The 14,691-nt window shown below is 48.7% G+C and overlaps 1 protein-coding gene across 1 annotated transcript in view; it reads left to right on the top strand.

Moving 5' to 3' along the window:
- The first annotated feature begins 12,019 nt into the window (after positions 1-12,019).
- LOC124465829 (type II inositol 3,4-bisphosphate 4-phosphatase-like) overlaps positions 12,020-14,691 on the top strand; it is a 4,705-nt gene continuing 2,033 nt past the window's right edge. Inside the window, exons 1-2 of the mRNA XM_047017457.1 lie at positions 12,020-12,336; positions 13,201-13,223. Coding sequence (XP_046873413.1) covers positions 12,020-12,336; positions 13,201-13,223 — 340 coding nt within the window. The remainder of the gene's footprint in view (positions 12,337-13,200; positions 13,224-14,691) is intronic.

Consider the following 14,691-nt stretch of genomic DNA (forward strand, 5'->3'; position numbering starts at 1 on the left):
GGGGGGGGATGAGGATGGGGGGTGGGGAGTGATGAAGAGGGAGGGCCGGGGCAGTTGGGAAAAGGAAAGGGAGAGAAGGGGAGAGAAAAAGAGAGAGAGAGAGCTAGGGGGATTGAGAACGCTTATCCTTGGCTAACCTCCGAACCAACGTTCAGGACCACGGAGAGCTCCTGGAGAGAGACAGAGGGAAAAGGGTAGGGAAAAGAGGAGAGCCACAACGGAGAGAGAGAGAGAGAGAGAGAGAGAGAGAGAGAGAGAGAGAGAGAGAGAGAGACAGAAAAGAGATAGAGGAGTATTAAAACCCATCTCCTGTCAAAAACACCACAGGGGCTGGTATGGCGTCCCTGTCTTTGTCGCCATGGTTTCGGCGTTGGATTAATAACGTTAATAAGACATTGTAATCAGTTCCTCCCCCTAGATAAACCAACTCACACACACACACGCAGCTGAGCCAATAGGAGGGTGGGAGGATGGGCGAGGCGAGGAGTACGGGTCATTTGCGGTGTTGATGAAGGTCTCGTAAGGTTAACAGCCCGTGAGAGAGATGGCGGGAGGGAGAAGGAGGAGGAGGAGAAACGAGAAAAGAGAGAAATGGATCCCGGCTACGGGAGGCGCCAATGTTTTATTCATGAAGGTTTTGCATGACGCATGATCTGCCAGCGATTTACCGCTCTCCTGCGCCCTCGCTCTTTCCCTCGTCGTCGTTCCCTCCCTCCCTCCCTCCCTCCCTCCCTCCCTCCCTCCCTCTCTCTCTCTCTCTCTCTCTCTCTCTCTCTCTCTCTCTCTCTCTCTCACACACACACACACGCACATATACCGTCAAGATGCATTGGACTGACCGGGCGAGGTTACAGTCATTCAGGATCAGGCCTAAAACAGTCCTTCTCTATATCTTCCAATTGGCGTTCTTTTCAGAGCAGGGACCCGATGAAGGTGGTGTGATCCTATGGATGTGTCAACGCGTCTCTGCTCGCAGCCCAACGAGCGAGAAGCTCTCCGTTTATTTGAAGCCGACGCACCGGCGACACGCTTCATTTCCGATGAAGTTTTCCGAATCAATGTTTGTCTGTTGGCCTATGTTTTTCCAAACGCAAAGTCAATTCTGTGTTTCGCAGGGGCTGGCGTTGAACGTTTCAGATGGGGACTTATCCTCTCTCTCTCTCTCTCTCTCTCTCTCTCTCTCTCTCTCTCTCTCTGTCTCTCTCTATCTGTCTCTCTCTCTCTCTCATTCTCTCTCTCTCTCTCTCTCTCTCTCTCTCTCTCTCTCTCTCTCTCTCTCTCTCTCTCTCCCTCTCTCTCCCTTCCCCCTCTGTGTCTTTCTCCTTCTATCTTGCATCTCCTCCATCTCTTGCTCGGTCTCCCTGTGTGTCCAGAGGGAGTGACAGACTAGGGTGACAGTTCTATTAGGACACCGGCATGTTCCGATCTCCTCTGAGTGCCTAATTGGCCAGCGGAATGGGTCCTTCCACCCTTCCCTCCGGCCACCCGTGCCTGATTGAAATGCGTCTCCCGTGGGACGGGAGGCAGCTGTCTGTCGTCCCCCTGATTTCCATGGCTAAAATTAGCTTTTCTCCTCAGCTCACCTCCCCTCTCCCTCCCTCCCTTCCTCCCTCCCTTCTACCCCGCCCGTCCTTCACAGCCACCATCCCCACCCATTTCTGTTCTTCTTTCACCTCTCTTCCTCTCCTTCTCTGCCCTTTTCATCCGTCCCGGCCCCGAGGCAAGGCCTGGCTCTGGCTCTTTCTCGGTTTCTCATTTCAATCAAATATCAAATGCTTCCCCACTCTTCTCTCTCTCTCTCTCTACTCGTATTTTTGGGGGCCCTCTTTTCACATCTTTCTTCTCCCCTCCACCACTTTGACCGCCTTCCTCTCTTCCTCCCGTAGTCCTCTGCCACTCTCCATACCCCACAGGTTTTTTGTTTTGTTGAGTCATTCTAATTGACCGTGGTCTGAACAGTAACCCTGGAGGTGGACCCGACTTCTCTCTCTTCTCCTCGTCTTATTTGCTCTTTGATACTTTACAAAAACAAAAGCGTGTGTAAAGTATGAGCATGTGTATTGATAATGTGAAGTATAAGTTTAGGGACATTCATTTCGTGTGGAAAACATATTTTACTCTCAAACACAACCACTGCCATTGTTTTTGATATGCAAGTTTGTGAACTTCTGATATCTTACACATACTATCATACCACATACTGCACATGCATACTACCTTCTATCCTATACTGTCATACAATCTACACTTACCATAAATGTTTCTATATGATACTTTAAGCACTACATACTCTATACTATGCATCACCAACCTACTTCCTGTTTCATGACTAATCATAATCAGGAAGGTTCTTGTCTGTCACGGTGGTGTACGGTAAGACGCTGCGCGTCAACACATTTTCGCTAGCTCGTTCCCGCCCGCGCGAATGTCTGTCTGAGAGACCGGGTCGGTCCATTTCAAACGGGAGGGGGGGGGGGGTCGGGCATCAACAGTCTCTTCACAGCACACGGGGCTGTGATACTGGACACACCTCACCCCTCCCCCCCCTGACACCCTAGTTTTACACCCTCAACATTCATCGCCCACCGCAGTACAGCATACGCGCAAACATATCTAACGGCAACCCTTCCAACACACACACACACAGGAGACAGAACCTGAGTGCCTCCGACCCTCTCTAAGCCTTGGCCTTTACTTTGAGAGGAGCAGAGCGCGATGACCTTTTCCTCCGAGCGTCCAGCCCTGTTCAGGCATGCTGCTCCAGGGCGGCAGGCCTGAGTCAGAGACAGAGGAGGCTGGAAGAGGGATTGGCGCTCAGGCATGCTGGAGAGCAGCACACAGCCTGGAGCTCCTGGACACCCTGACCTTCACACACGGCTGGATGCAGGCCTTGCTGGGGGAGGGGGGGGGGGGGGGGGGTTGGGTGGTACTGAGCCAAGATTGGGGTGTTACTGTGCTGGTCTTGGGCTGGTACTGGGATAGTTAGTGGGCTGGTACTGGATTGCTACTGGGTTGTTTTTGGGCTGGGCTACTAAGGTAGTTACTGGGCTGGTACTGGGGTTGGTACTGGGCTGGTACTGGGCTGGTACTGGTTTGTTACTGTGCTGGTACTGGAGTTGGTACTGGGCTGTCACTGGGGTTGGTACTGGGATGTTGAGCCGGCAACCTTCTGATGACTAGCCCGATTCCCTAACCACTCAGCCACCTGACTGGTTCACAGTTTTCACGTCATTTCTGGCCTTCTACTGGGATATGACCTCACTCCCTTCTTCCTTCCTTCTTCCCTTCCTTCCTTTCTTCCTTCTTTCTATTCCTCTATCACAGATTGACTAGCCTCTTAAAAACAGCCTTTCCCAAAGGTTCTACATAATGCATTTCACTCTCTATTGATTTGTGCTAAGAAGAGAAGTTTCTGTTTGATGAGAAAAGGTTAGAGGGAATGTTTGTCCTACGCTTAAAAGTTCTCCAAAGGTGGTTTAGTTTGCACATCACGGTGTGTCAGGCTGTGAGAGAGTCAGTCAGAAACAACAAAAAATTATATAAAGTAAACACAAAATCAAAAATCTACATACAAAAATCGGATTTTTAATTACTCTCGGGTTTGAAACTTTGCTTACGTTTTGGGGATTGTCGGGTTTGATTTCCCAAGGTAAATAACTGTCTCCTGTCTGTGAAGTTTCTTTGAAATTTGTTTCACAATTTATCTTTCAATAACTGTGTGTGTGTGTGTGTGAGAGAGAAAGAGAGAGAGAGAAAGAGAACATGTGAGGGAAGAAAGCAAGGATTTGTACCTGTATGTTTGTTTTTCTAATGCTTTAACAGTGTAAACACCTGTTTGTCATGCCAATAACGCTAATTTGAATTGAATAGAGAGACAGAGATAGAGAGAGAGAGAGAGAGAGAGAGAGAGAGAGAGAGAGAGAGAGAGAGAGAGAGAGAGAGAGAGAGATGTTGTGTTTTGTACATGAGGTTCAAAGGAAAAGGATGAATATTGCTGTATTAATAACAAGCTGGAACAATTTCATGCTGTGAACAAATTGAATAAAAAACCCCAGGGGAGGCTTCAGTTACCTCTGCATAGAGGACACACACACACATACACACACACACGTGTGTGTGATAGGTACCACTGCTCTGGGGGATATTGTTGAGTGGAAACCACTGTATGAAAACCTCTTATACCATCTTGCTGGTCTACCACGCTATCACCATGGTGACACCTGTTTCTAGTGCCTTCTGCAGGGTTTAAACATACAGTACAACACATACACACACACACACACACACACGTACAGACACACTACACACAGATACACACAGACGCTACACACCGACACAATACACACACGCACACCACACACAGACACAAAGCACACACCCGCACGCACGGACTTCCTCTTGAAACTGTTGTGGTAGAAATGTCAGTCATATGCATGGATGCATGTGTATAAAAACTATAAGCTTCTATGGTCATTGGTAAGAGACAGGATGGGAAGATAATTAAGTTGAGTTCAAATGAATGTGAGGCGCTGATGGCTCTGTGGGCAGTTTACTCTGGAGGATGGGTAAAGCATCTTGTATTGTTTTAAGGTATTAACGACCTGGGGGAGAAGTAGTTGAAGGGGTCAATGAGGCATTTGTTCTGAACTTTGGCTAGAAGGACTGTGTCCTGTTTCATTGTTTGTGTTAATTAAATGTATTGTTTGAAGATGACCGCACAAAGGACAGTTGACCATTTGGCTGGCCAACTCCTAGGGCTTTATTATCTACTGGTTTGGGCAGAGATGTCACATCAAAGAACAGTGAGACAATTGGTATGGAAATGTATTGTTTCAAACTGTCACTGACTGGCCAATCACAGAGACCGCTATATTGATGGATGGACCATCAGAAGAACCATTTGTTCTACGTTTATATAAGGCAGGGTTTTAGGGTTGTTCTTCACTCCTCTCTCGAACGACCTGTAGGTTACATCTGCATGTCTTTCGCTATGACGGGTCCAGAGTGCTCTGTTAAAACTCTTTTTGTACAAACTCAATCAATGATATTGAAACCGCCATTTTGACTATGTTCAAATCTACACAGTGCCGCTGGTATTTTCTATGACACTGTCCAAACAGGTCTAGACCAAATGAACAATCAACAGGAGAGGACACTCTGGATTCAGCCTCATATCTGCATCCCCCCCCCTCCACCTCTCTCCCTCTTGCTTATTCACCCGCACACACACACACACACACACACAAATATTCACAAAGCACTGTCCTCACATACGCATGCACACACCTACACACACACACACACCCACACACAAACAGATCGATGAGCAGTTCTATGAGTTGATCACCAGTGATCATTAGAACATGGAGCGCTAGCCTCATGGATCTGACAAAGGGAGGGGGGAGGGGGGGAAGGGGACGGGGGTCTAGTCTTCACCCATTCTGGGGGGTATGGATTTCCTGTACTGTCACCAGGAGGAAGAGTTTGGCCGGGAGGGGGGCCGGGGGGGGGGAGGAGAGGAGCATGATATGATGCAGTTGGACAATGAGACCTAGAGCGTTCATTCACAACTCGAGCAGCAAGTCAACAGACAGACAAGCAGACAGGGGAGGAGTGTGATCAAACACAAGGTGTGTTTTACTATACTTGTTGAGTGTTTATACAGGTTTGTGTATTCATATATATATATATATATATATATATATATATATATATATATAAATACATATGAGACATATGAGATGGGAGTTTTGATATAGATATATTTTCTGTACTGGGAGACAGACAGCTAGGAAGACGGACAGATAGGGAGACAAACAGATAGACCTCGACAGGGAGAAACAAGGAAACAGAAAGACATACACAAACAGGGAGACAGACAGAAACAGGGAGACTGACAAACAGGAAGACATACAGACAGACAGAAACAGGGAGACTGACAAACGGACATATAGGGAGACAGAGTACAAACAGACAACCAGGAAGACATACAGACAGACAGACAGAAACAGGGAGACTGACAAACAGACAGATATGGAGACAGAGGACAGATAGACAACCAGGAAGACAAACAGGAAGACAGACAGACACACAGAAACAGGGGCCCCCCTACTATGTCTCCGCCCCATGGTGAGGGATCAGAGCCACGATCACTAGAGAGGCATCGACAGTATGACGAGGAGAGGGCTACGATCGCTAGGCGCTACGATCGCTAGGCGCTACGATCGCTAGGGCACTACGAATGCTAGGGCACTGCGATCGCTAAGCGCCACGCCACGACCATGCCACCCAACTCACCTCGAATTTTGCTTTTGGAAGCCGTAGCTGGAATCACCAAACGACACAGGATGAGGAGGAGGGAGGTTGAGAGGGAGGGAGGGAGGGGAGGGTAAGTAGGGAGGGGAGGAAGCGAGAGGACAGGCAGGTATAGGAAACAGAGAGAAAGAGGGAGGCGGAGGAGGAGTGAGACAGACAGGAGAAAAGGGGGGGGGGGAGAGAAGAGAGAAGGAGAGAGAACAATTTATTAGATCAATGTGTCCCAAAAAAAGGAGGAGAGAGCAGGCGAGACACGGCGCGCGATGGTTATCAGGCTCTCTGAACACACACAATCCTTATCAGCGATGTCACTCTGCATCAACCCCCCCTTCCCGCACCCCCCCCCCCCCCCCCTCCCCCCCTCTTATTTACCATGTCTGTCTCCCTCGTAATTCGGGGGACGAAGTCTACCCGGTTACTGACCGAGAGGAGAAACTTGACTGGAGCTGACAGGTTCGATTAGGATGGCGTGTTGAGCGGTGTGTGGAGACCGTGTGGTATGGCCTTGTGATTTGGCTGTGATGCTCTCATAGGAATCCTGCTTCCCTCTACATGTTTGTCGTCTTGTCAGAAAAACAAACGGATATATGTGGTATGTATATATATATAGATATACAGTGCCCTCCAAAAGTATTGGAACAGTGAGGCCAATTCCTTTATTTTTGCTGTAGACTGAAAACATTTGGGCTTGACATCAAACGATGAATGTGAAACCAGAGATCAACGTTTCAGCTTTTATTTCCAGGTATTTACATCAAGATCTGATGCACAAATTAGAAAATATCACCTTTTTGTTCGAACCCACCCATTTGTCACGTGAGCAAAAGTATTGGAACATGTGACTGACAGGTGTGTTTTGTTGCCCAGGTGTGTCCTATTACATACATTATTCAATCAATAAATACCACTGAATGTCTACACTCAGGTTCAGATTGGGTAAGATAGGTTTTGTCTATGCAGACTGTATTCAGAGGTGAAAACAACATGAAAACCAGAGCGCTGTCTTTGGGTGAAAAACAAGCAATTGTGAGTCTTAGAGAAGATGGAAAATCAATCAGAGCCATTGCAGAAACATTGGCCATAGCCAGTACAACCATTTGGAATGTCCTGAAGAAGAAGAAAACTACTGGTGTACTAAGTAACAGACGTCGAACAGGTAGACCAAGGAAAACATCAGCAGTTGATGACAGAAACATTGTGAGAGCTGTAAAGAAAGACCCTAAAACAACTGTTAGTGAGATCAGCAACAACCTCCAGATGGCAGGAGTGAAGGTATCACTATCTACTGTTCGCAGAAGACTTCATGAACAAAAGTACAAGGGCTACACCAGAAGATGCAAACCACTCATTAGCAAGAAGAATAGGAAGGCCAGGCTGGAATTTGCCAAAAAGTACAGAGATGAACCTCAAAAATTCTGGGACAAAGTTTTATGGACTGATGAGACAAAGATTAACTTTTACCAAAGTGATGGAAAGGCTAAAGTTTGGAGAAAGAAAGGAACTGCTCATGATCCCAAACACACAAGCTCATCTGTGAAACACGGTGGAGGTAATGTCATGGCTTGGGCTTGCATGGCTTCTTCTGGGACGGGCTCATTAATCTTCATTGAGGATGTAACACATGATGGCAGCAGCAAAATGAACTCGGAAGTCTACAGAAACATTTTGTCTGCCAATTTAAGGAAAGATGCAACCAAACTGATTGGCAGAGCCTTCATCATGCAGCAAGATAACGACCCAAAACACACTGCCAAAACAACAAAGGAGTTCATCAGGGGCAAGAAATGGAAGGTATTAGACTGGCCAAGTCAATCTCCAGACTTAAACCCTATAGAGCATGCATTTTACCTGCTTAAGAGGAGACTGAAGGGAGGAACCCCACAAAACAAACAACAACTGAAAGAGGCTGCAGTGAAAGCCTGGGAAAGCATCAAAAAGGAAGAATGCAAAAGTTTGGTGACGTCAATGGGTCACAGACTTGCTGCAGTTATTGAAAGCAAGGGATTGGCAACTAAATATTAAGTCTTATTCACTTAAATATGTTTTAAGTATATCTGTTCCAATACTTTTGATCACATGACAAATGGGTGGATTCAAACAAAATGTGATATTTTCTTAGTTGTGCATCAGATCCTGATGTAAATACCTGGAAATAAAAGCTGAAACGTTGATCTCTGGTCTCACGTTCATTATTTGATGTCAAGCCCAAATGTTTTCAGTCTACAGCAAAAATAAAGGAATTCGCCTCACTGTTCCAATACTTTTGGAGGGCACTGTATATATACTGTATGTCCGAAGTTGGGACGCTTGTCTGTCTATCTATGTAATATATCTAGATATTGCTTTCCTATAACAACTACTGTTTAGGTGTGTGTGTGTGTGTGTATGTGGGGGGGCGCGTCTGTAAAAGTGTTTACGTCCATCGTGTGTGCTTGTGTGAGTCGTTTGCGCGTGAGTGCGCGTGGTTGAAAGAGAGTGTGTGTGTGTGTGTCTGTGCATGTGAGTGGGTGTGATCGAAAGAGAGAGCGTGTGTGTGCGTTTGTGTGTGATTGACAGCTCAGTAATCAGTGTTGAAGGTCAGAGGTCAGCGGAAGACAGAGGCTGCGGGTTGGTCGGCCAGGTGTTCTAATGAGGTGCTTACCACCACAGGACTGAAGAGCACCGTCCCTGGCTCTCAGCATATAACAGACACAATACAATACAGCTACAGTCAAAGAAACATGACAAACAAAATATAGAAAGATAGGAAGCATGTTGCCTTGGGACCTCCTCCTGTATGACAGCCTACCTAGCTAGCGAGGGGGTGGGGGGGGGGGGGGGCAGAGAGAGAGAGAGAGAGTATCCCAGGGGAGTGACTCTTGTGCTTCACACACACCGCTTTGCCAAATTGATGGATCTATTGGTATGCCTCTCGTGTGCCTAGAAACCTGTGCTATCTCTCCCCACTCCTCTCACTCCTCCCTCTCCCTCTCCTTCTCTTCTATCTGTTTGCCCCGTCCTCACTCTCCCTCCCCCTCCCCCTCCCCCTCTCTCCTCCCTCTCCATCGTCCTCATTCCCCCCCCTCCCCGACTCCTCCCTCGCCCTCTCTCTCTCCCACTTCCCTCTCCTTTCTCTCTCTCTTCCATCTTTTCCCCCTTTCCTCCCCCCTCCACACCCTCTCCCTCTCCTCCCTCTTACCTCCCTCTCTCTCCCCCTCTCAGTGTGAAGGAGGTCTGGAATACTGATATTCTTTTGTCATTCACACAACAGGCCTGGTCCTCTAATTCTCGATCTAATTCTCTCTCTGCTGGGCGGTTTGGTTCGTGTCAGAAACATGCGTGCAATCAATTACATTTGATGTCGGTGATTAAAAGCCATTTTACAATAATAGCTGAGAAATATGTACAATCCAAAACCAGTAATGTAACACTATAAGACCCTTTTTACTCGTTCCTCCCTCCCTCCATCCCAGTCTTCTCTTTTTCGTTCTTAGAGTCAGAGGTGAGTAATACCTATCCAGATCTGTTACTGTAATATAGCATGGGCTTTATGTTCAAGCTGTGCTGAGATGTCATTCGATCAACATAACTGTTTGAAAATGTTGTTTCATCCAAATAGGCAGACAGGAAAATGTCAATGTTTAGTATAGGGCATGACATGCTGCTAACACACAGTTGTTAGGCAACGACGTGATGGGTCGAAAGAGCGAGAGAAAGAGAGAGAGAGAGTGAGAGTGAGAGTGAGAGAGTGAGATAGAGTGAGAGAGAGAGAGAGAGAGAGAGAGAGAGAGAGAGAGAGAGAGAGAGAGTGAGAGAGAGAGAGAAAGAGAGAGAGGAGAAGAAAAGTCCCCATCTGAAACAAAGGCGAAGACTCGTTTTTTTTTATTGTTAATTTCCTGTGTTGTGGTTCACAATGGTAATCTGACAATTTGCATCTGTCGTCTGTGAGTCTCTGAGTGGAGCGAGGAGCAAACAGGCAGGATGCGCCGATCATCACTTTAAACCCTCGGTTCACACAAACATCCCCCCACCTACTGCACACACACACACACGCCAGCACACACACCCACCCACACACACACACGTCAGCACACACACGCTCACAACCACACACACACACATGAGCACGCACACACATGCGAGTGCACACACCGACGCAGACACACACCCACATGCACACAGACACGCGCGCGCCTCCATACCCTAGCGCAAACTCCCATCTGTGTTCGTTCTGCAAGAGTGTCTAGAAGTATCCAGCAGAGACCACGTGGAGACAGGCTTGGGTTAGGGGGAGGCGTGGGGGGAGGCGTGAAGGGCGTGTGTGTGTTTGTGTATGGGTGTGTGTGTGTGTGTGTGTGTGAGGGGGGGCACTTACTTTCACCCCTCAGTCCTGAACCACTACTCTTCCATAATGGAAAGATAGAAGCAAATAAATGGTGGGATGAAGAGGGGAACCAGCTTCGGATAATGGGAGAGAGAGAGGGATAAGGAGAGAGAGGGATAAGGAGAGAGAGAGAGGCATAAGGAGAGAGAGAGAGTGCATGGAAAAGGAGCGCTTAAAAGAGAATAGTGATCTTAGAAAGGGAGGGTGACAGAGAGAAGGAGGGGAGGTAGGGAGAACTAGAGAGGGGAGGGAGAGAGAAAGTGAGAAAGAGACAAAGAAGAGTGAGCGAGGAAGAGAGAGAGAGAGAGTGTAGGAGAGAGAGAGGTCTGAAAACGGGTAAAAGTTGAGTCCCTTTCACCGCATGCGGTGTGCCTCTGCACTCTTATCTCTCAGCATTACAGTTACCAGGCAACCGGCAACAACAGCTCGGCAGGTCTTAGCGGGCTGAAATTGAATAAAACACTTTTTCACTCCGCGTCTTCCATTCCTCCTCCTCCTCTCCTCTCGCCGGCACACAGCAGCCCTCGGTCCATTATGGAGCCACAACTGTTCAGCCGCTTCACCTGTCCACAGCCGTGCTCACGTCCACCGGCTACTGTGCACGTTGTATGTACGATGCGTGTGCGCGCTGCAGACGGGCGAGCAGAGAGGAGAGGCGAGGGAGAGAGAGAAGGACGGAACGTGCCGGATTCCCGCCGCTCCCCCTTTCAGTGTGACGGATAGCGTGCGCGCGGGTTCATACGGACACGCACACATCGGCACACGCGCGCGCAAACACACACTCGGCCCAGTGATCCGGGTGTTCCCTGAGGGGCGAAGCTCCCCTGGTGGTGTGTGTTTTCGGCCACAGGGGAAAGGTTTTCCCCTCCTCCTTCCCTCTGCTCTCTCCTCCTCTATCCGTCCCGTCTTTCCCCTTCAGCTTCTGACTCAAGGGTGTCATTGTTTCCTTTTTGCTCTCTCTCCCTCTCCCTCCTTTCTTCCCCCCCCCCCATCCTTCGTTCCCACCCTCCCTCCCTCCCTCCCTCCAGCCTGCTTACCTGCCTCGCTCTAATTCTCTCGACGTCTTTCACAAACACGCTTCCCTTTCGTACTCTCTTTCACCCCCCCCTCTCCCTCCCTTCTTACCACCATCTCCCTTTCTTACTCCCTCCCTCCCAGTCCCTTCCTCTCTCTCTCTCTCTCTCTCTCTCTCTCTCTCTCTCTCTCTCTCTCTCTCTCTCTCTCTCTCTCTCTCTCGTCCTTCCCTCCCTCCCTCCCTCCCTCCCTCCCCAAGGTTAGCTACCAGTACCAAACGACTACCTCTGCTGTCTGGCAGGCTGGCGGCCGACGTGCTCAGCTAATATGTTCCCGGGCGCCGACCCCGACACGCTCGGCGCGGCCGATCGACGGAAGCGCCAGGCGCTAGGAGCTGTCCCAGGATATGATAGAGAGGGGGCTTATCTATTGTATGGCAGACGCAGCTGTTTGGCTATGGCACCCTCGTTTGATATATCCCCTGCGCCCGTCGAATGTTTTGACCAGCTCCGCGCCTCGAGAGCGGATAGCTGTGAAATGTTAATGCACTTATTTGTCACCGCCATCGCTTTCAAGGAGCCTTTCCAGAGAAATGTATTCTCTGGCACGCTGCGCGGGAGAGAGCGCCGTCTCGACGAGTTCCCGTACGGAAATGTGGGCGAGGTTGCTCGGCGCACACAGACAAACCCGCGAAACACACGTGCACGGACGCGCTGTGTCGAAAACAATGGGGCTTCCAACGTCCATCTTCCAGCTGACCTTGCGACAATTAGAAAGAATGCCGAACATGTGACACGGCCCTTTTGGCAAAAGATGCCACTCTGCATTCAACCATTTCCTGGTCCAGATGCACTGTTGGTAGCAGAAGGAGATGGAACTATGCAATTTGGGAGCCATTACCGAGGACAAGTTTCTGGATTTCAAAAGCTCCATTTACGCCCGCAAACTAGACAGCCTGCCTGGCCAGCAGGGGAGAGGGGCGCCCCCGGGAACTAAATCAAACACACCACATGTTCACACTTGCTAGTGGGGGTGAGAGCAGGGTGCTAGCAAAGGCGCTTGGCTCGCAAACCCGTCACTGCTTGTTCTAAATCAGCCTGTCGCAGGCATGTTTGTTGTGATGTTGTTCCTCTAATTACCCAAACCACCTAGCAATGCTTTGCTCCTGAGGCAACCCTCATCCTAACCTTAACCACTCCACCCGAACCTCACCTTAACCACTCCACATGGAAACTTAACCTTAGACACTCTGTGTGAAGGCCTCACCTCAACCAATCCCTATGAAGAACCAACTTAAACCACTTCAAATGAATACCTCGCCCCGACGGAAATTGCGCAATTATGCAAATGCTGCAATTCTGTGCATCAAGCATTATTCAAATAACAAAACGCCTCCCTGACAGAGTCTGACAGGGAACAGTCACAGCCATGCATCACCACAGTCCGTCACCGACGGATGAAATGTTGTTCTCCTGTGACCATGTGTTTTTCAGGTGTGTCTCCTGCAGGGATAACATCAAGTCGAAAGCTGGTAAACTGTCATAATGAATGGAATCAAGTCCACTTAAACCAGTTTAGCGCCTTCATTAGATGTCTCTTTTCTCCCCTCTCTCACTTCCTCTCTCCTCTCTTCTCCTCTCCTCTCCTACTTTGCTCTCTCTCTCTCTCTCTCTCTCTCTCTCTCTCTCTCTCTCTCTCTCTCTCTCCTCTCTCCCTCTCCCTCTCCCTCTCCCTCTCCCTCTCCCTCTCCCTCTCCCTCTCCCTCTCCCTCTCTCTCTCTCTCTCTCTCTCTCTCTCTAGGTCCTGTTGTCTCACATTAGGCAGAGGCACGCTCCTATTTGTTTTGTGGTTTAATCTGGCATATTTGATTTCCACCCCTTAACATGATTACACACACAGACACACACGCACGCAATCACACGTACGCACACAAACACACACGCACGCACACATTTCATAACGGCACCGTCTGCTCATTAGCAGTCAGCCGCATCCACAGCTGTGAGAGCGCAACACGCGCGCGTGCACGCGCATGCCAAACATTAACAATCATAAGCGTTAGTGACTATTGGCAAAAGACCGATTTTTGGAGGCATTCCCTATTCCGTGGAGTTGCGTTCTACTCTTTTCTGTTGTCTTCCGTTCTATTGGATGGTTCAATTCTGTTATGTTGGGTTCTGTTCTATTCAGTTTGCTTCTGTTCCATCCTGTTCTATTCTGTGCAGGTGGTTTTAATGTCAGGACATTTCAGTAACCAGCCCCTCTGTCGCCACACTCCAGATCAGTCCTACAGGAAAGGTCACAACTCAGATTTACTGCATCTACAGCACACATGCCTGCACACACACATGCACGCACACAAACAAGCAAACGCGCGCACACGCACACACTAATACACACACCCACTAATACACAGACCGATACACAGGCAAACAGTAATACACAGGCAAACACAAATATACACTATACACACACACCTACACACACACACACACACACACACACTGATACACACACTCAAATACACATACAGTACACGGATATATACACCTACATGAATACACCCACAAGGATGTTGATCTGCACACACCATTACACAAACACACGCACACTCATGCACGCAAACACGCACAAACACACTCACAAACAACATTCAGTCTCCTATGATGATGAGGTTGCAGTGCTGTCACTGTGAGGAGATAATTGTTGAGCTTCAACTGGTTACTCTACAGGAGCCCTCTCTGTCTCCCCCTCTCTCCCTCTCTCTCTCTCTCTCTCTCTCTCTCTATCTCTCCTTCTCCCTCTCCCTCCATCCAGCCTTCGATCCCTCCCTCGTACTCATCATAGTAATATCAATATGAATGTAATTTCATCTAAATGGTTTGGCATCGCAGTCTGGTATCTATCCGTCCATCTCCATCTTTACCCATCTGCATCTTACCCTCGGCCAATAGGAGCTCTGCCGGCTGGACAGATCCCACAAACAGGAAGCGGTGGAG

The sequence above is a fragment of the Hypomesus transpacificus genome, unplaced genomic scaffold, assembly GCF_021917145.1.
Source record: "Hypomesus transpacificus isolate Combined female unplaced genomic scaffold, fHypTra1 scaffold_61, whole genome shotgun sequence".
Taxonomy (NCBI): Eukaryota; Metazoa; Chordata; class Actinopteri; order Osmeriformes; family Osmeridae; genus Hypomesus; species Hypomesus transpacificus.